General features: G+C 40.4%; 1 protein-coding gene across 2 annotated transcripts; it reads right to left on the minus strand.

Annotated features, from left to right (window-relative positions):
• cgnl1 (cingulin-like 1) lies at window positions 1–25,978 on the minus strand. Of its 2 annotated transcripts, none has more exons than XM_087792836.1 (19): window positions 25,843–25,978; window positions 21,907–23,508; window positions 21,714–21,808; window positions 19,304–19,409; window positions 18,553–18,654; window positions 18,235–18,374; window positions 17,277–17,415; window positions 16,991–17,203; window positions 9,410–9,616; window positions 9,238–9,342; window positions 9,017–9,169; window positions 8,080–8,250; window positions 5,994–6,155; window positions 5,842–5,931; window positions 3,227–3,310; window positions 2,962–3,086; window positions 1,144–1,252; window positions 911–1,074; window positions 1–785 (listed from the first exon to the last, which is right to left on the minus strand). In XM_087792836.1, exons 2-19 carry the CDS (start codon window positions 23,455–23,457, stop codon window positions 632–634), a joined length of 3,870 nt encoding a protein of 1,289 aa, XP_087648962.1. In that variant the 5' UTR covers window positions 23,458–23,508; window positions 25,843–25,978; the 3' UTR covers window positions 1–631. The 2 variants fall into 2 exon arrangements, with proteins under 2 accessions (XP_087648962.1, XP_087648963.1); XM_087792837.1 differs by lacking the exon at window positions 25,843–25,978 and adding an exon at window positions 24,578–24,675.
• Between the last annotated feature and the right edge of the window lie 742 nt (window positions 25,979–26,720).

Here is a 26,720-nt window from a genome sequence, read left to right on the forward strand (position 1 = left end):
GAGGAGTAAATACAAGTTTATTTCATTTTCAGCAGGACTCGTGCAGATACACCAGCGTACAGAGGTAGCGCCTCGTTTCACTCTCCAGCAAGTCACAAAGAGAGAGTGCAAAGTAACAAGTTTGATTGTCGATCCATCACGAGTCCTTCTCACTTTTAAATGTTGGCGTAGAAAACATGTAGTGATTGAACAATCCAGTACATCAGCGCAGTTATTTGAGTAGTGAAAAAGAAAAAAGATTATTGAGGCGTATAAAAGAGCAGAATCCCTCATGAATGATTCCCTCATGAATGATATGAACATAAGCAAGAATAAATAAAGTCCCCAGCACGATAGAAATGTCCACCGATTTAAAAAATAATTCAACAGATATAAAAATGAATAAAGTTGTTCTAAAAAGGCAGAGGCGGCAGTGATGTGTTGTTGATAGTGCGAATAATGCGTTTATCGATCTAAAAAAGTCAAAAGTTGACACATTATTTACATGCGAAAAGAGCAGCTTGAATAATACTGACAGATCAACTCAGGAAACATGAAATCATCACAAATGTACAACAATAAAACTGATCACAGGCACATATGTTCAGTGTCAAATCTACAGTCCAGCGGTGGCTATGAGGCTTCGTTGCTCTTACAAGGCGAAGCTGGACAGCATGTTGTCCTGACTGGTGGATCGCTTGTAGCCCAGCGAGGAGCTGAAGTAGGTTTCTCCGTCTGTGCTGATGTCGTCGTCATCATCGTCGTCGTCCAGGTTGTTGAGCAGTGGCACAGAGTTGCTTTTACGCCTGAGGATGAACAACCACACACGTGTCTCATGAATGACTTCCAGAAGAACCAAGAGAGACTAGCGTGCACACACACAGATGTAGGGTCGTCAATGAATCGCTCCATTTTCACTCCAATCTCTTACCTGATTTCACTCCTCAGAGCTTTGAGCTGACTCTGGAGCTGCTCGTTGGACTCCTGCTGCTCGTCCAGGTCCCTCTGCAGCTTCTTCTTGCCGTTTTCCAGTCGGTCGATCTCCTCTTCCGCCTCATCCATCTGCCTCTTCAAGGCCTTCAGACGCAGGTTCAACTAAAAGACGAGACAAAGGGATTAGCTAGTGTCTCCAGTATCTGCTGGTCCAGGACGAAGCCTCCATACTTGGTCCTTCTGGTCCTGCATGGTGTTGTGTTCCTCCTCGACCTGCATCATCACCTCCTTCACCTTCCTCTCCAGCCTGCGGTTCACCAGCTGCAGGTTTGCTCGCTCCCTGACACACACAACACATCGTACAGCCATGTTAGCGACTCTGTTAACATGCATTAGGATATAATCTTTGCTTGGTTTACAAGATTCTTCAATAAATTAATGACATTTTCTTGCACCATTTAAAATAAAACTAGCTCCATGTAGTTTTATTAACTCATGCACTGGTTTGACGCAGGCATGTTTCTATCACTGTATCTCTGTTAAACTCGCTAGAGTCAAAAGAACCATTTCTCCTGTTTAAACCTGTGACAGGAAGTTGGTGGGCGGGCTTGTTGGAAACAAGGAAGGAGACAGTGGATGAATATTTTTATCTAATTTGGATTTCATATATATATATATATATATATATTTTTTTTTAACTTTGTTTTTTTATTTTTTATTTTTTTACACATTTTCCAACACACACACACCGAGATATGAAATCCTCAACATGTCTGCCATTGAAAGAAAAACCAAGGAATTGTATGTTTTTTTGCCACAAAGTGTATGAAAACACCAGATAAAGAAATACATAAAAAGTATTATAAGGTGAAGAAGGTGAAATAAAAAAAAACACACAGATACCCTGGAAAAAACAAACACCCAAAAAGAAAAAAATACAAAAAAGAAACGTATCAAAAAATACAATTGAAGTGTCAATATTTTCTACGTGTATTGTATAGTATATTTAAAATGTGGAACATCAAGTCTAATCAAGTCCATTACTGAGAAGATCAATCAAGGTAGTATGCATTCTTATTACACTGATCAATGAAAATACCTCCGTTTAAATTCAGTCGAACCCACCGTACCACTGTCTCCATCACCTCTTTAGCTTAAACAGTGTTGATCCACTGCCTCACTTCCAGTGTTATAGGTTTTTAACCAATTCTTGGTTATTACCTTCTTTGCTGCCGCGAGTAAAATGATCACCAAATATTGATCCTCTTTTTGTACAAATGAACTCAAATGAACGAGATACATTATGTAACAGGAAGAAGGTATCTTATATTTTAAAACCTTACAAATTATGTTGTGTATATTGTTAAAGAAAAGGTTGTATTATTGGACAATACCAAAAGGTGCGCGAATGATTTGAGTCAGTGTCCTTGAATCTCCAACAAAGTTGTTGGCGTTTTAGCAGTTTACTTTTAATCAAAGGGGTTATAAAATATCTAGCTTGATTTTTCCACACAAACTTCCTCCACATCAATAATTGTGTTGTTCTTATGTGCATGTTCCACATTTCATCCCATGACTTAGTATCATTGTCCTGATTTCCCTTTACAATTTATTCTTTAAATATAATGACATTTGTTTTTCGATTGCATCAGCCAGCGATATAGGAAAGAGACGGCCTATGAAACAAGTGCCTTGTATGCTTCCATCATGATCTTAATAATTGGATGTATTGCATCCTCATTAGTTTTCATTTTTTATCGTAAGAATCTCTTAATTGCAAGTATCGAAAGAGATTTTTTCATTATACAATTGTGTCATTATACTATTATACGTTTTAACTATACGTTATGTCTGATTTGTTAGGAATAAATTCAATTTTTATTTCATTTTAAAGTGCAGGTAAGCAGTTGTACTGCAGACATATCAGCGTTTTTGCAGTAGAAGCAGCAGAAAAGGATGTTTAAGAAACACCATCAGGTTAAGATGACCTCGACATCACCACTGTTGGACCTTCATCCATCATGGCTACATGGCTCCTCATGACCTCACCTCTCCTCCCCCTCTAGACGCTCCTCCAGCTCCTGGATGCGTTCCTCCAGCTGGGTCAGCAGACCTTCCTTGCTGGACTTGCTGGAGCCCTCCAGATGAGACACTCTGCTCTTCAGGTCTTTGGCCTAGAACGGAGGGAACAGTGAGACGCTCCAGCATGAGGGTTCATGCAAGAACAGCAGAGACGCTGGTCGTGAGGGTGACGGGACATATGGGTGGGATGAGATGAGAGCGAGTGTGTGGTTAGTTCCCTCCAGAGGTGTACCTGTCTCTCCAGAGTCATCTTGTCACACTCCAGGTCCTGTCTGCAGGCCCGCTCCTGCAGCAATTCATTCCTGATCTGCTCCACCTGTCAGACAGCGTCATCACCTTGGTCACGCGGTCTGATGCCATCATGATGTTACACGTGACTCACCAGCACCACAAGCAGACAGTCACAACACATTCAAAGTCGGTAATTGCACAGACAACATTTTCCCGTTTGACCACATTCTGCCTCCCTCACAGCAACACTTCAGGCACAGAGGGCGAACGTCAGATTTGAGGGTGGATAACACGACGCTCGTCTTTGATTGGGAATTTTTGAGTGAAAGAGTGACGAGATGGATGTCACTCTTCTCAAGACACAGTAAACAACTGTCGGCGGGAATTCATTCAACAATACAGTGAAGCTGTTTAGATGTCTTTAAAATGAGCCTATACTGGAGTATTTTGACATCAGTTTTCTCATCTTTTCGGATCACTCATTTCTCACATACATCTATCATTTCTTTACATGTTTCACTTCTTAGAATGTTTTGATACAATTTGTCTGATTGTACCAACCAAGCAGCTGAAGTGTTAAAGCTTATTAACAGAAATGACATATGCAGACGAATGTTATGGGATTTAATTTACATTTACATTAATTTACATCTAAACAGTTAGATGTGAGGCCTCTTCAACTGACGCCCTTCTGGAGGCTCGTTGTTAACTTTAGTAAAGTGCACAGTTTTCACAACATCAACTGTTCACATTAATGGGACCAGGGTTCATTTCACAATCACTTTTTTGCATCTCATGATGCATCCATCTGCCTGTCAATCATCTCCTCTTGACCAGTTGACATGATCAGGTTTCTTCTTATTAGCTATTCATTTTTTATTTTGTCAGGGGCTGGCCACGTTAAAGTTTCCATGAAAATAATCCAGTTTATTATCACAATACACAATCACATCATCTGTCAAAGCATTTTGAAGTCTGCTTATCACAGAGATAATCATACTTGACAGCCATCTTCAATTTAGACCCTGGAACATACGTCGCCTGAAGAGAAGTTCATGAATGCTAAACTCTAGATGAAATACTTCAATCTCTATAACTTTTGGCCTGAATTGACTTTTGCCGTTCTTTAAGAAGAACATTTCTTGATTGACATGAAAGATTTTTGTTTAACAGGATCTGAGATTATAAATTAAAAACAAATCTGGTTGATACAGGTGACCTTTGCAATGTTATCTACGGTGTACGAAAACATAACATTAACGAAACAATGGTTTCTCAGACAAGGTTGATTTGATAAAACCTCACCACTGCAAAACCTGATAGTTAAGAAACGTTGGGGACACTTGTGAGCAGTGATGCTCTGGATTATTCCATTACCCAGATAACGGGACGTCGCGCAGATGTTTGGTCAAAGTCTTCTTAAGAAAGCCGGGATCAAACAAGAGATGATCAAAGCGATCGATCCTGGTCTTTAGACGAGAGCCGAGCTTGTATTGTTGGGCATATTTTATGCCAATTAGCGTGTGACGGTAGGCCACCCAGATGAATGATGGCTCCTATAAGTGGAGCGCCGACACAGTGCTTGAGGGAGCTGAATCAGCAGACTGAAACACACGGCGAAACTAATCTGCTTTGTGAGAGACGGCAGGAGCTGAGCGGGAAGATTACTCTCATTTAGACAGGAGAAGAGCACCTGGTGCCAGAGAGACGCAGGTGTTCTTCCTGCTGCCGCCTGGCCGAACCATCGCCGCGCACCCACCAGCCTCCCCCACTCCCCCCTGCCTGCTCTGCTGATATTAGAAAGCACTGCCTCTTTTCAAGTGTGTGTGTATGTGAAATCAGAGGCAAACACACACTCGGGCTACTCCACTTTGGCTGCACAAGTGTTGCCTTGGCAACCAACCTCAGCCTCTCGTCGAACAAACAGTAATTTGTCACAACTTCAGAGTTTCACAGTCAGTTGCAAAGCCAACCATTTAGAAAACTTTACTGAACTGAAGCGAGTCTTGCTGACATAACTTTATTTATTCTTGCTGAAGCTGCTCAGAGATCCTGTTCATCCGGTTCAAGTTTAGATAAGATGATAAACCTGCAGCTTCACTTCAATCTTACTTTTCAAACAATTCCATCCGACACACGAGTGCACATCTTTCTACTGAAGAACAAGTCCGAGGCTTCAAGCTCCAGCTGCAGGTGTCACCGTGAACTCCATGACCTGAAGGCTTCTGGCAGCATGCAGACTCTGGGTTTGGGATTAAAAGCTTTCTTGTGACTGATACACGAAGACTGGACTGAGGGTGGATGAAGCGAGCTCTGGTCCATCATGCTTTATTGACATTAGATCATCAAGCTGTGAATGTTGGAAACCATATACATGGACGAGAACAAGGCTTCTTCTCACAGGCTGAACTGATCTGAGGACACTTGAAACGGTTGGTGGAACACTCCCTTCATTGAGAGATGAGTTGTCATGAAGTTAGGGGTGAAAGACAGAGTAGCGGCGGGTCTGGTTGACGAGTTAAGATGGAACACAAGCACGTCTGTCTGCTCTGCATGGACACCAGGTCTGCGACACAGCTGAGCGCTGATAATGAGAATGTGTTGAGACGTTTTTACCTGCTCTCGTCCTCGGTCTATTCTGTCCATCAGCTGGTCTCCACTCTGACGCTCCTCGTCAAGGTCCAGCTCCAGCTGAGCAATCCTGTCCTGTGGTGTGCATGCAAGTATGAGAAGGACTGGCAGTTACTCTCCACCACGGAGCCACTCACCTGCATCAGCTTCATCTGTTTGGATTTGTCTTCCTTAGCGTGAGAGTTGGACTGGGCCTGGGCCTCCAGGTCATGAAGCTTCTTCTCCAGCGTTGTAACTTTGAGCGAGGCCTCGCACCGCTCCTGCTCACACAGTTGCAGCTCCTCCTCACGCTGGGACAACTGAAACACAATTTGAATTAATGAATGCGTGAGAAAGATTAATTGTCACAAACTTGAGACTTTGTTGACAGACTGCAGTGCTTTGAGGCCAAACCTTTAACCCTTTTTATTTACAGTGTTCCTTTTACTAGGGATTTTCATTGGAAACACACCCTTTCATGGTCCAACTATTGGTCTTCATGTGGCAGAAGACTGTCATTATAAACCTGACATTGGCTGGTTGACTTGGCAGCAATTCAGAGAATAAGTGAGCATGTTTGTACAGTAACATCTATATAGCTTGTCACCGGAGTGATTATCACATTGATGGTTCCTTAAAAGTACATTTCAACCCATTTAAAAAAAAGTCAATTATAACATCATAGTTGACTAACAAGGTTAAAAGTTTGCTTGAAATGTTCAGTCAGTATCATTGGGCTACTTCTGCAGCTTCTTTTACGGAGATGGCGCGGGGCTGGAGTTTATCCTAGTTTCTTTGGGTCGGTGATACTGATTCAAGTATTTCCGAATACACATACTTTCTGTACTTTCAGATTATGATTTACATGAAGAAAACATCGAGTGGTATTTAAAAATAGTGATTTTACCTCCACTAAAGTAGCAACAGTGTCGTCCAGCATCGTACACAGAGATATTTTTTCATGGACTTAAATGTAAATTTCAGTGGAAAGCTGCTTGGAGCTTGACCTCAGAGACTATATTGAACATTCCAACTTTCCATTCATCAACAAACATCAGTAGAGCAAAGATTTGTGTTGAATGACTATAAATGCAGCCAGTGCACTTTGTGTTTGTGTTCCATCAGCAGAAAGCCCCTCACAGCATGAGAATTGCCCCACAGCTTATTGCTAAAACATGAAATCCATCATCTGGCATTATTTCTCGTGCAGAATAAATATTTGGCCATTAGTGCTAAAGGTTTAATGTTTCATCTTGTAAACGCACTAAAACAGAGGATATTATGCTAAACTGAAACGGATGTTTATCACATTAAGGGAATGAATTTCTTGGGCTGAAGACTTGGAAACAATAGTGAGAATAATCAAGAGGAATAATGTAGATTGTAGTGAAATTTGCCAAGATCATGCAGGCAGAGACTGATGTGGCACCAGCCAACATCTGGAAAACAGGACTCACTGTCTCGGTTTAATGGCATCAGTCTGTGAAGGGGAGGAGTGAGAGGAGGATGTGAATCCGGCCAATGCAAAACAATGATATCACATCACTCACATCCTCATCTTCCTGCTCAGCAGCGGGGAAGGCTACATGAGTGTGGAAGTCCACAGCACACCAGGAAACACCTTTAATGCTGCTTCAATCAAACATTAACGTGATATCCTTCTGAAACTTTTAACATTTCATGAGCTTTAGTAACTTCTGAATCTTCTGAAACTCTGCTGAGACTGTTAAGCTAGAAACATGCCTGACTATCCACTCCGTTTTAGAAGCGAAATAAAGGTACTTCCAGAAGTATTGCAACACAAACATCCAAGCTGAAGGTTCTGCAGCAGGAGTCTGGCTAAAGTGACTTATGAGGAGGAGGATGTGTACTGGAATGAAACCAAGCCAGCTGTGAACTCACTCTTGAACGTTAATGATTTCTGACCAATCACACTCATCCTGTGGCAACCACTCTTCAAATGCAAATTTCTTTTACATTCTCCCATTTCCCATTCTTACAAAAACATTCCCAACATTCCAAAGTGCTGATGGGGAGCATTAAATGAAAAGGCAGTTATCAACAAGGGTGTTTGGTCTCAGATTGGGAAGACTTTAGATAAGAAACTGTGAACAATATAGAACCCTCTTTTAAATTCCAATGTGATGGCATCATGGGGGAGTGAGGCTGCGCCAGTGGATCTGGACAATGACTCAAGTTTGGTTCAGAGTGACTAATAAAGACTTTTAGATGAGACGCCTGTACCTCTTCTTGTAGAACTGCAGTTGTCTGAAGATATGTGTCCAGCTCGTGTCCTCGCTCCGCGAGAAGCCTCTGAAGATCAGTCAGCTCACGACGATTCTTCTCTTTGTAGACGTTGATTTGTTCCTGAAGCTCAATCGTGGACGACTGTGACGCGTCCACTATATCATTCATCTGCATCATGAAGATCAGAAAAGTGTTTCTTATAAACATTATAAGTTACTAATTGTAATTATTCGTTAACCGTTAGACAAGATCAATGACGCTACATGTTGATATGCTATTATAAGACCCTTTGGAAAAGGATTCATAAAAACTTTATACTTCTACTTCAAGCCCATAATCCACTGCATTGTTGAAGATCTTCACATTACAGTTGATATTACAAGTATGATTATGTACACAGAGCAAAAGGGTTCAAACAAATGAATTGAAGAAATAAAGTATTACATTTCATCCTCAATTTCTTTGTTAAAAATAGTTTTGATGTTTTTCCCTTAACAAAAATTAAATAAAAAGATTCATGATTTTTATTTTTAGGTCCAGGCGTGACATCAACTGCAACATTGTTGTGTGTATTCATTTAAAACTTGAATGTGCCATTTGTTGATGAAATCTTGAAATCCATAAAAAAGAAAGCAAAATCATAGGCATATATCCGACCATGAGGACACCGGTTATTTTTGTATTAAGTTACGGTGAAAAAAGTATAATGTTCAAGGTTTTATCGTTGTAACATTCCTGTTTTGGATGTGACGATGAGGAGGTGAGGGCCATCGATAAATCAAGATGGCCCTTGATGCTAGTGCACTGTGGAGTCATAGCAAAGTCATGGTCCTACATTCAGATACTGTTGGTGTCTCTGGACAGACCGGTCACCTCAATGTTGTGTGATACTTTACTTTCATTCTACCCCTGACAGGACATTTGATGCACTTGCCTCTCTCTGCAGTTTCTCAACGGTCCGGTCCAGCAGCCTCCTCTCATCCTCAATGTCATTCTTCATGGTCTTGAACTGTTCTTTCTGGTCCTTCTCCTCCTGCAGACGTTCCTCCATCTCCTTGTGCACAAGGCTGAGTTTGGTATAATTCCTCTGAAACACATTTGGCATAAAGCTTACCACACGCTTCAATTTTAGGGCAACTTTCTTAACCATCAAACCTGTACGTCCTCAAGTCTCAAGGTCAAAGCTCGATTGGCTCGAGACATCTCCTCCTCCTGCTCCTTGATTTCTGCCAATGACTCCTCCAGCTGCTTCTTCTCTCTCTGAGCATGAGCAGTTTGTGGTCAGTCATGGAGCAGCGTTTCACATGTACACATGTGCATCACTTACCTCTAGACGAGCGACTCGCTCCCCAAGCCTGCTCTCCAGCAGCTTCGCTTCATCAATGATCCGGTTAAGTTTGCCGACTTCGTTTTCCAACTCTTGTGTTCTTTTGCGCAGACGCTCGACCTCTTGGCTGAGCCGCCCCGCTTGGCCTTCCAGAGCACCTTTGGCTACCTCCATCTCCGACTTCTCCAGGACAACTGCTGAGCTGTTCTGGAGATAAGAAGAAGAGACGAGGTGTCACTACAAACAACATGACTTCATTCATGGTTTACTTTTAATAAGCAGAAGGAACCTTCATGTGTTCAAACCACTCCTTGATAGATCATCAGAACCACAAACACAAGGTTTGGAAAGTATTACGAACCGTCATCCACTGAGAGTGTGTGCAGATGCTTGTCAACGGACTCTCTGGTGAGAACCAGGAGCCATTGGTACATGAGTTAGAGTTGAGTTTGCTGCCAGGCATCATTGCAGGTAGAGAACTTTTTTCATGGTGATGCAAAATTGTTGAGTCAGGTAGTCTTGAATTAAACTGAAAGTCCAGATGAGATTCGTTCCAATCTTATCTTCAAGAAGCATCTTAAGACCCATTTATTTCTAAAGGCTTTTCTTAATTATCTTAAGGCTGCTATGTTTGTGGCTATGTTGTCTTGTCTTTTTAAAGCATGTATTTTAACTGTGGATTGTTTTGTTGTTTAAGGGCCTTGTGACCCTGGTCTGTGAAAGGCGCTTTACGAAATAAAAATGATTCACTATTATCAAAAAAAAAAAAATTCATTGAAGAAAATCATTAATGTGATAATATTTTTTTTTTTAAGAGTCAATTCGGGGTTGCACACATTGCATTGGTATAATGTCCGTCTTTGGGAAGGTAAAACTGGAGCCATGACTCAGTGCTGGTAACAATCCATTGAGGAAATGTTGAAAATATCCATTAGAGGTTGTGAATATCAGTGGACTGAACAGATAAAGTTGTCGTCAGAGGAGTAAAGCGACGAAAGAAGGAATGTGCCAAAATGACATGTTAATGACACTGTGGCTCTCAATGAATGACATCTTCCGTGGCCAAAACAAACCTGTACATGATGTCTAAGATTTGTCGTTGAGGAGGAATGTGAAGAAACAGGTTTATCAGTTTCCTGTGAATGTGATGTTTGACAGATGTATGTTATCTGTGTAGCAGCAACATGTGAGGGGACAGTTGAAAACACACCAGTAGCCAGTTTCACACTAATCTGACCAGGCTGAAGCCATCTCATGCCGACTTGTTGAAGAATGGATGGAAATGCATGGGCTCAGTGAAGTAGACAAAAATTTGCAGAGTCAAGAATGTTAGTGGTACTTGCTTGACAAGAGACACCTTTTGTGTACGAGCGGTGAACGTTTCCTCCCTGCCGCGTCGTGCTGGCACACCAGTCAGACCAGTTTCCCCGGACGCAACAACAACCTTCAGTTCTGCTGCACTGGGTCAGTGAGCCGGGTCAACGAGAGCTCCAATAGTGATACATCTACACATCGAACATATTGTTAGACTAAAGTATGTCTGTGTTGTAGAACCACCGCCCTTATTTCGAACCCTTGTGAAATTCCAACTCAACTGATTGTTGATTACCGAGAAAACATTAACGTATTTTCAACATTGAATAATCCGACTATACAACTAAGAGTTACAATTTTACAGATATTAAAACAGATTAAAAAATAAAAACACTTGTGTTTGTCCTGTATGTTAAACATGGAAGCTGTACACCAGACGAAGAGGGGAAACAGACATGTTACATGACTGACTCTTTTCGCTTTTTTTCAACTCAAAGTTTGACTTGGGACTCCTTGTGCTCCCAAACTGTTTGGCTACAGTAGAACATTAACCAGCTTTGTGAAGTCTTTGAAGTGCAGCAGTGACCGTGAAAACAAGAGTGTCAGGAGTCGGGTGAGCAGGAAAAATACCCATTACTCTGCCTACAGTCCAAAATACGATTTAGAGATTTAGTTGCCATATTTTTACAGATATTCACGGGTTCAACTACAAACAATGTATTTTTTTCAAGTAAAATTGTTGATTTAAAAAGTAATCCTCAGTGTTCTGCCATTCTCCTTCCTGGTATTGTTATTTCTGCACAGCGAGCTGAGGTGAAGACAGACTTACGAGAGGTTTGCTTATATAAACTCAAAATACTGATGGAGGAAAAACACACTCAGCAAAATAGGTAGGTGGTGCATGTGTTTCTTTGTGGTCATACATTCATCATTAGAAGTTGTTGTGAAGAGAAGCTAAAATGAGAAGTTCTGCCAAAATATATTTGTTGCGTGCCAATTAAATCCATAAAAACAAGTTGTGTTTTTATATCAGAATTGATCCCTTTTCATTTCATTTATATTATTATTTTATTATTCTGTAATACAACCACAAAAAAATTCCAGTGTTAATGGTTATAAACGTTTTCCGATTCATTTTTGAGCCATATTTACTACAAGGCATCAGTTTTATTTTGAAGGTCAACCTTAAATAAACATGACCTGTCCAAGCACATTGCACATCAATGATGGGATGTAGGAACCAAAATTTTACATTAAAAAAAAAATCCCAAAAACTTTGTCTTCTTTAATGCTTCTCCCCAGATAAAGCCTACATGAAGCCAGCACAAGAGACAAAACTAGATTCATCTAACCAGTCAGCAAACATCATCATCATCATTTGTCAGTATGTCCATCACAATAGTAAATAAGAAAAGCTGATCCCTGATGTCATCTTGAATCCGTTTTCCATTTCTACACCTGCAGCATCCTCACACCATGAGTGTAAAGGTTCAGATTGTCAATGGCCCAAGGTTATCCTTCTTTCTTAAAACTAAACCGCGTTTAACAACACACTTCTGGAGTACTGACACATCAACACTACAATAACAAAGATTATTTTAAACAGTTGTCCGCCCAACATTCACTCTTCAAGGTAAACTGATAAGGTCAACCACTGGCAGCTTCACGATACACTAATGAGGGAAAATGCTGTACTACTCATAATAATAAATAATGAAAATAAATTGGTTTGTGAACAGTGTGTATAAAAATGTAATTTATAAAATTCATATTTTTAAATCTGCTCATGAAAGATTTGATTCTAGAAATTTTGTTTTCTGATCTTCAAAAACCAGATTGCTGTGTTTTCCCACAATGTTTTGATGAGTGATGAGAGCTTTCTGTCAGGCGTCCGAGACAAAGTCAACCGTCCAGTTTTTCTTAGCCCAGGAATGTGTGTTTTGACAACAGGTAGGAAGTGGCGTGTCCTTGGAATTCCAAATAACATTTCTTTTTAGTCGAAATTGTGTGGTGCTTGAGTTAAACAATTTGATACAATTTAAGTGTTGGTGATAAGTCTTAGGCCAAGGTTGCTTCAAGTTCCTGTTAGTGATACATAATCCGACTGGATCTGATGTTGGGGGAAAAATACTTGATTAGAAACTGGATCTGACAGAAATGTTTCCACATGTGACTGTAACTGACACGGGAGGGCTGTCAGGTACTGAATGGAGGGATTGAAGGAGAAATTAAAATGTGACAGATGAGAAGAATTGGCATCTCTTTGCTCAAAAGAGGGCACTCATCACATTTCCTTCTCGCCTGAAGGAAACAGAAAACTCCTTATAACGATGCCCGTTTGTGGAGCCTGACTGCACAGTGCAAACGGTTTCTACCTTCAGTTTTAATAGATATGAAACAATTAAGATCGGGTCAATTCATGATTCATAAATATCGTCATCCCTGCCAAACACTGGTCAAAACGGTTGTGTCAACAATTATACGTTGAAAAAAATGCTAAAATCTACATTAGGTTAATTTATTATTTGCTACAAAAGAAAAGAAAATCTGTGGTAAAGTAAAATATTTGATGTAAAAATTCAGACTAATCTTTTTTTTCAGTTTCTCAGGGGTACCTTCTATTTTAAGTCCCATCATACTACAAATAGTGTAAAAAAAAAATTGAGAAATAAATATGGAAATATTATTTATATATATATATATATTTTTAAATTGTTTGATGTATTTTTTTCTATAAGAAATACCGCAGTATTCAGAGTAAATGTAAATCATAAATAAAAAATGTTGGAATACAATAATTTACCTTCACCATATAACAATCATGTAGTCATAATTATTTGTGTTTAAAAACATTTGCATTGCTGGGAACGATGGTTACAAATTTGCATCAAGTGCATCATTGAAATAATATTCAATGTACAAATGCCATGACAGCATATTTGCCCTTATCACAGCTGTAACACAATGAAAGGTAAAGTTACAGTAAACAAAGCAAAGCGCCAGGTAACGATTCTCACGCCTCTGACCCACAAAAGATAGCCACCATCTTCCAAGATAAACACCTGGCCTGTTTTGTGTTAATGTCATCATAAAATGTCGCTCAAGAAGGATGTACGATTTGGAGGAGAAAATGTAGAATTCCATGTCAACATCCAGTTTCTTCCCATCACTTCCTTCCTGACTCTTCAACCACATTTCCTTTTGGTGTCTCTAATCTTCCTACAGCTAATGTGAGGAAATTCCCGGCTATCATCAAACAAACAGAGATGTAAGACTAAAGTCTAAGAAACAGTCCTGAGGAGGGCTCTCACCTCTGGAGCTATGCAAGATTATTGATCACATGGCGAGACTCAAGTTGACATAGATAAAGGCAGAAATTGATAATACAGAAACTAAAATGCCTTTCACAGATTAAGGGGATTACCGAGGGGTCCTGTGTCGATACTGGGAATGGAAAATAACACAACTATGAGGCAATGAGAGCAGATATGTGGAGACCAAATCTATGTTTCACACCAAGGTTGTGGGAGTGTTGGTGAACACATTTGGATATAAACAGGCAAACATCAGCGACAACTCCCAAAACTGAACTGATACTGTTGCTAGGCGATACAGTTTCAAATGAAATTTCATCGGTGTTTAGATACAAGTCAGTCTGGCCTTTAAGACTGCTCAACAGATATCCTGAAATTGGAATATTTAATGGAAAATGAAAAAGTAAAAAGAAAACTTCCAATAATTCCAAAGTTGCTTGTCTATGACAATGGTTAAATATCCAGATTATTTCTATGAAAGCCATATTCCCTCTGAACCATCAATTTAAAGTACAGTAAGGGGCATCAGAGCTACAATGAAATCATGATTAATCTATTTTCAGACACAAGCTGGGGAAAATCAAGTTAATTCGGTACAACTCTAAATGTGGTTTTATGTCATATTTTTTAGTTTCAGTCACACAAAGCTTAACATCATCTGTTCTCTAACCTTCTACACAAATAATGAATTTTGGCGAACAGATTAAAGCAGTCAGCCTCCTCCACCTTTATTCATGTTGAACAAGGTATTTCTACCTTCAGCATTCATCAACTATGTCCACTCTCTCTCCTCCAACACTCGCTCACTCCAGCCTTGCTACCTTTGCCTTTTATTATAATGAACAATTTGACAGTTAAAGTGGAATGAACAAATAACAGTCTAAAAAATTAAAAGTCCAGCAAACATCTTTCACCTTCTTAATACTCTTTTGCGTTGTGTCATTTCAGCTCAATAATGGCTGCTGAATAGAAAACACCCTCAAGACAAATAAATAAAACGTATCAAACAGATTTGAGAGGGTGGACTTCAACAGATCTGCAGGGTGCACATTCTCCACCCTGACCCCAGCATTCCTGGGAACAAACTAGACTATCTGCTGCACCTCATCTTTCCACATGGTTTGCATACCAGAGCACATCGACAATAAAAGCAAAATCCCAGATGAGCATATGTCTTCAATTTCAAGGTTTGTGGAGTGAAAAGAAAAAAGTTTTTGCTTGAGAATTCCAGAGATAGCTGCTCACTAGAAACAATGCGGCTTTCACTGAACAAAAAAGACATGCCCCCTGATTCATTTTGGGGAGTTGGCCTCGCATCCCCATTTTCTTCCAGCATACTGACCCACTTATTCAGGCTGTCCCCACCCCCGCAGCTATTATTGTGTGAAACAAACTCATCATTCATTTCCACTGAAGGCCACAATTACCAGGACTCTTTCAGCAGGGACACCACACATCCCTGGACCGGCAGCTCATTAGATTAGTGATGGCTTGCCACTGCAATTAACTAGTATACGGAAAAATGTCGTGCTCCAGTTTCCAGCATTCTTCTCAGCATGGGACACTGGGGTCATTTCAGAAATCAGGGCCAGAAAAGGGGGGTGTATTTGTTTGAAGACAGACAACAATAAAACGATGTTTACTTTGACTCCTTTCCACCGACACCCACAGAGACTACGTGATGAGCAGAGCATGATCATTTAAACGCAATAAGAGCTTAATGAAGAAAACGGCTGGTTATGTTGCTTCAAGTGATCTACAGTGTACATGTTAACTTATTAAATCAACTCATGTGTGACCTGCAAACACTGTTGAACTGCCCACTTTGAACTCTATTGTGTTTCAAAAAAGAAAACAAACAATGACTTCATCTTGTCAAGTGTTTACACATCACTAAAGGTAAACCCCTGTTGACCAACTCCCATGGGGGACTTGTACCTCCGTCAGACAAAAGGAAATGTTGTCATGGACTTTTGTAGAAGCAAATGCTGCGAACCCCCACCAGCACTGCAGGAAGCTGAGCGAAGGGAAAACTTCCAGTCTTTGTCACCAACAGGACACACGTGGGTCTAAGAGTTGTTTTTTTTTAAATCTTGAAAGACTACACCAGTCACTTCCTGCGTTTATACTTTACACAAACTCATGTGTCACCCCAATACTTCTGGTACTGAACTATGACATTAAAAGCTACACAATTTTACAATTGCAAAAAAAACTATTACAATTGGATTATTTTCCATTTACCTTAGATAAGAGATCTGACCATTTGATTGGCCGAGGAAGGCCCACAGAAGCTGCGTTTCTTTAGCACATCATGTTCACATGTTTTGTGTTCTTCTATAGAAAGTGACCACAGTTGAGAAACATATGCAAGGCCTTTATTAACAGAAAAAGAGTGTCAATGAGCCAAATATTGTCTGACAAATTTTGATTTGACAGCCATGGTCTCATCTTAAAAGTCACAACAAGCATTTAAATACACTGTAATTACAGCTTAATTTGCTGCCAACGTCTTAGATCACACATGTCAAATTCAAATCTGGCCTTCATAGATAGCATTCATTTTTATGATTATTCATGATACGGTGCATGTGGAAAAATGCACGAGGATGGATTTCGTTTAATATAGATGAATTGTAGTGCTTCTTAGGAAAACTGTTTTGAGGAAGAGTTGGTGGTGAGAGTACTACTTTCCTTTTTTTAGAAAATTAAATGGATCTCGCTGGTGAACTGAACTTTGCCCGTTACTCACTCATTGATAAATATAGATTTATTTGAAGGACTTCTACATGAACTGTGTTTTCAAATTTCAGATCATTGAGAAACCCCAGCTGTAGCCACAGAGTGCAGCTCCCTCTGATAGCATGATATCTAAAGTATGTGTCTGGTTTGTGCAACAATGAAAAATGTGGAGGAGGATGGAGCACAGCTGGAAAAGGGAGAGGCTGTTTACCTGCTTTGCCTCCTCCAGAGACATCTGCAGCCGGCTGAGCTCTTTCTCATACTGCTCCTTCATTTTGTCCACCTCCTGATCGTGGGCAGCCACCTCCTCCTTCAGGGCTCCTTTCAGGGCCGTGAGCTCCCGCTCTCGCCTCTTCAGCAGCTCCTCTTGATCTTCTTTGGCCAACAACACCTCCTGCATCTCCAACTTGAGTTGCATCATATCCTGTTGATGGATTCCACTGTGCTAACCACCATATACACATCCATTCATCTTTTTAGCCATTAAAATATTGTACCGTCATGATAACGTCCTTCTCTCCATCTACACATGACTTCTTAGCAGAGTCAAGCTCATCATGCATCTCTGACAGCTGGTCCTGCAGGTCTCTGATCTCTGTCTGGTACTGTTCCCTCTCCATCTTCACCTGGAACAGCCTGGCAGAGAAGACAACAGGTCAGGCTCTCTAATGCTCACACTCACACACCTTTTAAATAACACATACAGCAGGCAGCAGCTTGTTGTGGGATGAAGACCACCAGGTTAAAACCAATCAAGTCACAGGACAGCCAATAATGTCCAGATGGATTTGACAGAACAACAATGTGAACTGGGCAGTTAGTGATTTCAAAAACTAAACCATTGAGAGATGTAAGATATATTTCAGCATGTCTAAGGAACAATATGTTCTGATAGATTAAAAAAAAAACTGGAGTCAATGTTAAGGGGTCACTGAGCGTCTGAGGACTGCAGGGAATTTCAAATGCTTGACAAACAATTCATAGGAACGCATTTGACGAAGCCTGATTAAAGTAAACCACTGTTTTGATGAGTTCAACTTTAAAAGTTCTTCCACCCTTTGATTTTAATACGCAACGATTTCATTTGATCTGCTACAGACTTTAATTTGCTCTTGAATAAAATAACTCTCTTAACTTAAATATAATACCTATAAGATGTCTGTGGTGTGAACTTGCGTGTCAATGTACATTATTCTAACGTGTCATTTTTTAATCAGTCACTTTTATCATGAAGCTGCAATGATTTACGATAATAAAATAAGTTTATTTAAGACTTGCGACACTATTAGCTCTTGCTTATTTGACTTGACTTTAAATGAGGCATCACAATATAAGAGGGAGTACAGCTTGGTACAGGTCCTCTCATAGTACAAAAGGCAATTTAAGTGCTTAATACAAAGAAAATTATTAAAAAACAAAACAGATATTGTCAACGCAGTGTTACTTGACACTTACTCTTCAAATGTAGACTGGAGCTCTTTTTCTGCTTTACTCTGTTTCTCCTTTAAGCGTTTGGATTCCTCCACAGTTCTGTCCAACTCCTGCTGCAGCTCCCGGAGATTGACGGTCATCCTCCGGTCTGATTGATTTTTAGTCTAGATAGTAGATAGTATAGGTATACAAATAACATCTCATTTTATACATCAATTGAGATTAAATAACAGCGGGTCATCCTACAAAACCTAATCCCTGACAAATCCAAACAGATGAAAATTATACTTTTAAATATAACATTAAAAATGAAAGTATCAGAAGGCAGTACAGCTTTCTTACCGAGCTCTGCGCTTCCATCTGCAGTTTCAGTTCCGCCATTTCTTTTTCCAGCACAACCTTCTGTTCCTGCAGCGCTTTGGTCTGTGCGCCGATGTCCACCGACTGAAGGACACAAATGTTTACAGCTGATTAGAATATTCTGATGATGATTTTTGATTCACATTTATAATTCTGTAGAAGGACATTATGTCTCAGTGTGGATCATCAGCTACCAACGAACAATCAAAATGTTAAACCATACAAGTCCTGCCACTTGATTTCAGTGACTCATCCGAGAATTCTACTATTGTTTGAAAAAAACATCAGAAAAAAATGAATACAATAAATAAATTAAACCAATGTCTGTAAACTGCACCTTTGTGCGTGTGAAACAATTTCCATTACAACATATCGTATTTATACTAGATTCCGGAGTAAAGTTTCAAAGTATCTATTCATTTCTAGTATCGCGGAGAAGGCTGTCCCATCAGTAATTTCTTGCTCGCCTAGTTAATCTCTAATTTTTACCAAGGTAGCTCGGGAAGCTCAGGATGGACAAACAGCTCTTCTTCTCACAGTGCCCTTCAAAGGCTTGAAAAAAGATTAATCTATAAAGACATGCAATTAATAATAATAATAATTCAGAAAAATGTCCTTTCTTTGACAGAGTAGAAAGTGTAAGAGGAAAAGTAATTCATTAACATTGGGCTAAAATGAAAACCAAGGGTCAAATAAGAATAACATGCTCTAAAATGAAAGCACCACATCTCACCTTGTGATTGCTCGGGGCTCCAGCTGTGGCCCGAGACTTGAGCGTCTGAATCTTCTCGAAGACAAGATTGACCTTCTTCTTGGTAGTTTCATCGTTATCGCTGCAGCTACAGACAAAACACACGAACAGGAAAGTGAAAACGGGCTGTACTAAGAAAAAGTTTGGTTATTTCAGAGGGGGATTAGGAATTAATTCTTGACTGTTCTCGGAACAGAGAGATTTGCTGCCAGATTAGAAGGGTCAGTGAGGATCACCAGGCTTTGATCTGTCAGTTCACTGCTTCATTTCAGACAACAGCTCAATTAGAGGCACAAGTGCAGGAATTAGACCTGTGGCGAGTAACAAACTGCAGTGTTGGCCCTGGAAGCACTAGCTCACACAATAATTAATGCTGAAGCAACGAGTCCTGGATGGAGGTGAAACACAGTCCAGTCCACCTCGAGCAAAGAGAATCTACATGGTTACAATAGTCGATGGGGTCTCTTTGAGATCGTGTCAAAAGACTAGAAGAAGTAGTTCAAGTTTCTTTGGGTCCTGTTCACAGGTGAGGGGAGGATGCAGCAACATCTTTGATCACAAACACTTGTATCGTTGTGTCTTCACGAAAAAAAATGCTGCTCCCTCTACATTCCTGTGGTCACACCTTAGATAGTCACTGATGACACAAGGTTGAAAAGAGTTTCTGTATGTTGTCTGGACTCTCCAACCACCAATCAGACTGGATAAGTGTTAATACTACACTAGCATATTAACTGTTCACACTAAATAAAAAACAGTCAAGTTATTCCAAGCGAAGGGGCCAACATCTGCAATGTGCTAGACTTAGAATCTACTGGAAAAGAAAAACCTCTGGTGTAAGATGGAAATAAAAAAAAATAATTGTGCAAACAGTTAAATAAACTGAGCAGTAATACAGACAAATATCTCAATGCAGACGTTTTGTCTGGTTTGTAGAACTATCATAATTCAACCATAGAACCGTGTAAGCATCCCAATGGTTGTCAATTTGTGTTCCACAGTGCAGGAGAAGCATCACTTCGGTGACAATGTGTGGACACAGGATTGAAGAACTGAAGCTGTGATGTTAAGAACTTGGTTAATTCCAACTGGAATCAATGTAAGTTTTACTCTACCAGACGACCAATGATAAAACTCACCGACTGTAACCACAAAAGGGTTTTTAGGGGGATAGATTGACTAGTTAGCCAGAGGGGAGCGGCTGCCAAATGAAAAGCAGATCATACACCGAGTCATCAAGACAACACAAAAGCAGCTGGGACAGATCCACTCCCCATGTTGACTAACCATATTTGTGTATATGATTGAAAGTTAAAGTACCTTAGTTAATAAAGAAGATTATTTAAGAATATTTGACTGATTTGTTACTTCACCCCATTTAGGATTCGAGCTTTACATCAAAATTGCTCAAGAACCATCTACAACCCGCTCTCATCATTACTCAAGACAAAACATTAAAATGATGTCAGCGGGGACAGAATCTACCCGATATATTGGAATGAACCAGCGAGACAAAATATTATCTGGATGAATTTCAGGGAAAACAGCCAACTAATCCAAGCCAGATGACTTTCATTAAAGTTTATGAGGCGTGTGGGTTAGTGTTTGTTTTCTGGACCAGGGGAATGTGGCTCAGCATTTCCATCTGCGTTTCCTTTCTTTTGTCCAGTGACTCCTGACCTCTGGCTAGTCACACCCAAACTTTTTCCTGCCTTACTTTTGTAACATTTACAGAACCAAAATCTGCCATAAAGGTTTATGAAAGCAATGAGCCTCATTTATCTGATATAGACGTCAAATTACTTCTGAAATGTGTAGTGTGATACAAGCACAAAGATCAAACAGAAGCAGAAATAGTTGAGTGTCGTTGTACAAATATATCATAACTAGTCCCTTCAAGTGTCTTGTTACATAAACATAATCTTCCCTCAATTCTCACTTCACCTCCAACAAGTATGCAGACATAGAGAGCTCCTTCAAAAACAAAGTAAAAACATCTGGATCAGGCTCAGGCAGTTGGAAGGGTCAGTAGAACACATTCCTTCACTTAATGATGAACACACAGAAAGAAAACATTGGTCAGCTCTTGTGGTGGAGGAGACATGATCCCAGTGATCAGTCCCTGACTCAATCAAACCAAAAAGGTTCCTACAATGTACATTTCAGCAGAAAAACAAAGATGGTGGGCTATTCTTCTTCGATTGATCCAACAAAGGTCAGAGTGGTTGAAGGTTTTGGTTCCAGCCAAACCCGTAGCTATGATTTTACTACGCCTTCCACAAAATACCTTTTCTGAAAACAAAAACCTGATTGTAGACTCTTGTTTTCCTGGAAAAACACTCAGCTATTGCTGGATTAATGTAAAACCACGGGTCTAGAGGAAAACACTCACCCGTCCTTCAGGTAGTTGAATAGAATCTGTTTTGCCGTCTCTTCATGACTCTGTTGTGAGATTTCCTGTTGGCCCTTCAGAAGATCTGGAGTCGACTGTTATAAAATACATTTTAAACACACTTTAATAAACAAGTTCACTTTACAATTTGAAACTAAACTTTAAGGTCAGGTATGATTTGAATCGGTCTTACTTGCACTTCTGTTGCAGTTGAGGACTTTTTGTCACCAGTAGAAGATTTAGTCAGTGATGTTGAAAATGAAGAAACTTTTACTGAGGGGTCATCATCTCTTCTTTGTAATGGAAGGGAAGCCTCGCGACTTTGTGGCTTTCTGTACCCCTGAATGAAGCCGACACCTGTTGATATCGTGTCCTGAGGAGAGCCAGGTTCACTTGTGAATCCATAGGGGCGTCGAGATTCCAGATTGTCTTCCAGTGAGTCCTGACTCTCAGCTCTCCTCTGCAGACGGAGCTGAGAGGGGCGCAGGACATGCTCTCGTGAGGTTCCCTGGCTCCGACTGAACTGATCAAGGTAGCTTGAACCCTTCTGTAGACCAAGAGCACTATCAACACTGTGGGAACGCTTTCTATCTTCTGGGTTGATCCTGTTTCTGCGACCAGCCCTCCCTCGACGCTGGTGGCCGACATCTTTGCCATCAAATTTTTCAATGAGTTGGTCAACACCAGGAATGGAACCAGTGTCAATGTCCCTTCCAGAACCGGGGGAGAAAGGAATATAGCGGCGGTTATCATGGCGGTTGATAGTGTCTGCATAAAGGGCTTCCATATCATCTACAATAGCTTTTGAAGATGAGGATGAAGAAGAGTGGCGGGATCGCGAGGAAGACTGAAGAACAGGGCCACTGGAGTCAACCTTCCTCAGTGGAAGAACATCGGGTTCTCGCCGAGAACGCTCAAGGCTTGAGCTGGTGCTGCTTATTGAACTAGGGGACCTGTATTGGCTGGCCTGGCTTTGGTCACTTGCCATGTTTGACCCACTAGATCTTTGGACCGAAGATGATGGAGCTGTGGAAAACTCCTTTGTCTGAGGTGGGTTTGAGAGGCGAGGTTTGATCTGTGGCTGAGCCACTTGTGGCTGAGGTTTGGGTTGTGGATGAGCATTCTTGGACAGAGATCCGGACTTTGGAATGGCATTATTATTTTGGCCCTGGCAGGAAAGAGGTTTTCTCTCAGGGTTTGCAGGGGCTTTATTCTGGTCCAAACTTGAAGACCTCACATGACTGCTTTGATCGTTTTCAGTTTCCGTCTGACTCGTATTGGAAGGAAGACTGTGGAAGCCATGAAGGTTCAGAGTGTTATTATCTGGATCATAAGGCTGCAGAAGCTCAGGGTGTTTCTGAAAGTTCAGAAGATTAGAAGATTGCTTTCCGTCTTCAACTCCGTTGTGAGATCCCGAATGATGCATCATACTCTGTGATCTGTACTCCATGAAGGGACTGTGTAGCCCAGCATCTTTGTCTCGTCTAAACTCGTACTCCTCATAGTGGTCGATAAAAGAGCCCTCGGAGTCGATGCATCCATTGCTGTCGGGGTCCAAGTAGGGGTTAGGTCCTCTGTCCTGGTTGTTGAGAACAACGTAAGGGTGCCCATCTATTCCCTGGACGCGGATACTAAGACCATAAGATCCAGTTGTGTTGCTCTGGGGTCTGGTAGAGCGAGATAGTTGTGTGTAGCCTCGCTGTGGTCCACTGGTAGGAACGCCAGTCACTCTGTAGGACTCCATCAGGAATGCAGAAGGAAAATAAATCCCTCTCCCTGGGTCAGGTGACCTTCTCTGTAGCAAACATTAACAGGTCTGTGTTAGAGTTTTCTCCCTTCACACAGGAATAGAACTATGGATCTTTTCTACATAACAAGTCACTCATTCATACAAAAGATTTAAATGTGAACATCATGTTCTCCATCCAGAGACAATGTTTATGCTTAACCCCTTCTGTATGCAGCAACATTCAGTGTGAATACCGTCCTGGATTTATCTCTGGCTAACTCAATTAAAATTCTCATTTTGATAGCATATTTAGTTAATTTATAACCAGTTGACGATTAAGCAAATGAAAGTCTAGTTATTTTTGTGGTGTTACAAAGCCTTACTCAGATCCATAAAACATTTGAAGATTTGTCACTCTCGGTAGAGCCGAACAAACTCTTCTTGCTCTTATGTGCAGGAAATGTGAGTTCCATTGAGCTCATGCTGAATTTAAAATCAAAAGCTAGAAAATGTATTGAATTATGACTGATGACTTAAATTCAGAGCAAACAAGAGACCCTTATTGGTTGCAAACTTAATTCAGGAAGAAGAAAATGAATATTTTATTATTCATTACGAGGGTTTAAAAAAGCACTTCTGACACAGAGAGCCTGCCTTAATAGATCCTTGAATGCTATTCTTAAGATATTTATGCTGCTGAGGAAAAAGCCATCAGACACACCATGTGTTTCCAGGGACAATAGTCTTTGATCAGGTTCCTGTTTGTCCTGCTGATAGTGACCCACTACCTGCTGTAACAACAGCAACAACAGCTCAGGAGGACCTGGAGGAGTCTTCCTGATAAGGCTGGAGACAAAGACCAGTGCAGGATTTATCACTCCAGCTCAGGATAAATTAAACTGTTGTGTGTTTGCACTTGACAGAATGATGATATGTAAACAATACACAACCTGTGAGTTAATGTCGACGCGTTAAACTGATGCTCGTTTATGAAGCCCCAGGCTTAACTTTGGTATCCGAGAGTGGGAAAATCTAAAGTAAACAATCACTAAATGTGGATTATCCGCTTCACAAAGTTTGTTGAAGACAGTTTCTAGGCAAATTATAGAATGACTCATTTATAACAGCTACTTACTGAGAGTTCTGGATCTTCTTAGATTGGAAAATTATTAACGTTGATAACAGTTATTCAGTCAAACTGATAACTCTGCAGAAGCTGAAACTCCTCAAAAGTGAAGCCAGTAATCTTTATCACTTATCCTAAAGAAGCAAAGACAAACTATGTGTTTAATCCAACAAACATGCTCAACATACACAGTGTTCTACATCCTGTGTATCCATATCAGTGCAGCTGCTTTGAGGTTCTCGCTGTTGACAAGACGATAAAAGAAAAGTCAGTGTGAACCCAACAAAGACAGCAAAAGCACAACCACAAGTGGTCTGCAGCTTTGTTGCTCTATAAACTGTGTTTAACCCTCAAGTGTCACTAAAGCACCTGTGAATACCAGAATGACATGATCTACTGAAGTTAAAAAAGGCTCCTTCACAAAAATATTTTAAACACATCTTCTGGTTTTAAACTAGTTTAAGTGGCAACATAATTCCGGATAACATCAATCCAGTTTCAAGACACCCTTTTAGTTGTGACCCATTCACAGACTGGGCTGCCTTGACTGACCACTGTGACGCAGAGCCAGGGTCAGGATGTCAAACACCACAGGTGAGAAAAATGATTGCTGGGATTTAAACAAAGCTGATTTTATCTCTTAAGCCTTATTTTTTCTTTAGCGACACTAAAATCCAGCGAAGATACACAAAAAAAACCTTTTGAATAATATCAGTAAAACAATTCCTAGTGAATAAATTAATTAATAAATGTGGTTTAAAGTTGGATTTAACTCCAGATTCAATCATATTAGTTGTCCCATTTTATAGACAGATTCCTTCATAATTTAGCCATTTTCACAAATAAAAATAACAATAAAACATGATCTTGTCACAAAACGACTCTTGAATGAATCATCCACTCCAGCAAATGCCAGCACGGATTGACAGTGGGAAAATATAAAGTTGTAGAACTTCCACAGAGGGTTGAAATCCATACATGAATATTAGTCGAATATATTATACAAGTACTGACAGTTAACACAACAAAACAATCGTTCAGTTAGTTTGAACTCACGGCGTCGTATTTGCAACAGGTGTCCGGCAACAACATCAGCCCGAGATGTGTCGAAAAATGTTACACCCGCGACTTAAACTTCTAAAAAAGTGTTATGTTTCTCACAAAACAGCCGAATAGAAAAGATTAACAGCACTTTGTGAAGCTAACCTCCTTTCCACTACTTCAGTGAGTGAGCGCGGCTGTACAGGCTCAGTTGAAACAATGGAAATACTCACCGGCGTATCCAATTCAGCGCTTGTTGTTCTAACAAAGTAATTCAATTTTTAAAAGTTGACTATACAACGAAAAAAGTGGCGGTGAGGACTCCGGGACACAGTTAGCCAACTTATTTAATCCTGTTGCTGCTTTCTGTGAGACTGCTTCAGGAGGACCCTCCTCCGGGCCGCCCCGCCCCCTCAAGTAGTCCTCACCCGCCCACCGGGCAGGACCGCTGACACTTGAATGAACACATCATGGAACCAGTCGCCCCAGTAACCCCAGCAGTAAACCAGTGGATCCTTCACTTGTTGTCCTCAGCAGGACGACAGGACAGCAGCCACGGCGCAAACATAGCATGACTTTTTCATTTTCATATTCTCTGTCAAACTTACGCTGAGTTAAAATCTTAATACAAATATAGATTTAAGTTTTTTTCATTAGACTGCTTGGATCAAACATACTCCTTAATGAAGATCTATATGTTTTTGTAGCGTTGAATGTATTTAAGTCGATATTAGTTTTGCTGAGATAAAGTGCGCGTCTCCTGCTCGTCGTCACCATCCATACTTCTGCCTACTTTAAACCCGAGAGCGTCATCTAGTGGACCGTAATGAGCCGTGAACTCATCACGACCCTGCGGTGCCGTGAATGCAACACACTACCCAGGGGGCAGTAAACGCACCAAGAATGATAGTAACTGTCGTTTCAAGGGAAGATGCTTCTAAATGACAATAGATTGTACATTACTAATGCACGTTTGTGGCCGATTACTGCGTAAACGATTGGAATGTTTTAAACATAATCTTTTAAAATAATCAGATTGTTGTTTTGTTGAAGAAGTAAAGTCAATTTCTTTTTGTGATTTATGTTTTACTCATGTCAAAACCTCAACACT

Source organism: Callionymus lyra, chromosome 6 (assembly GCF_982586985.1).
Source record: "Callionymus lyra chromosome 6, fCalLyr1.hap1.1, whole genome shotgun sequence".
NCBI classification, from domain to species: Eukaryota; Metazoa; Chordata; class Actinopteri; order Syngnathiformes; family Callionymidae; genus Callionymus; species Callionymus lyra.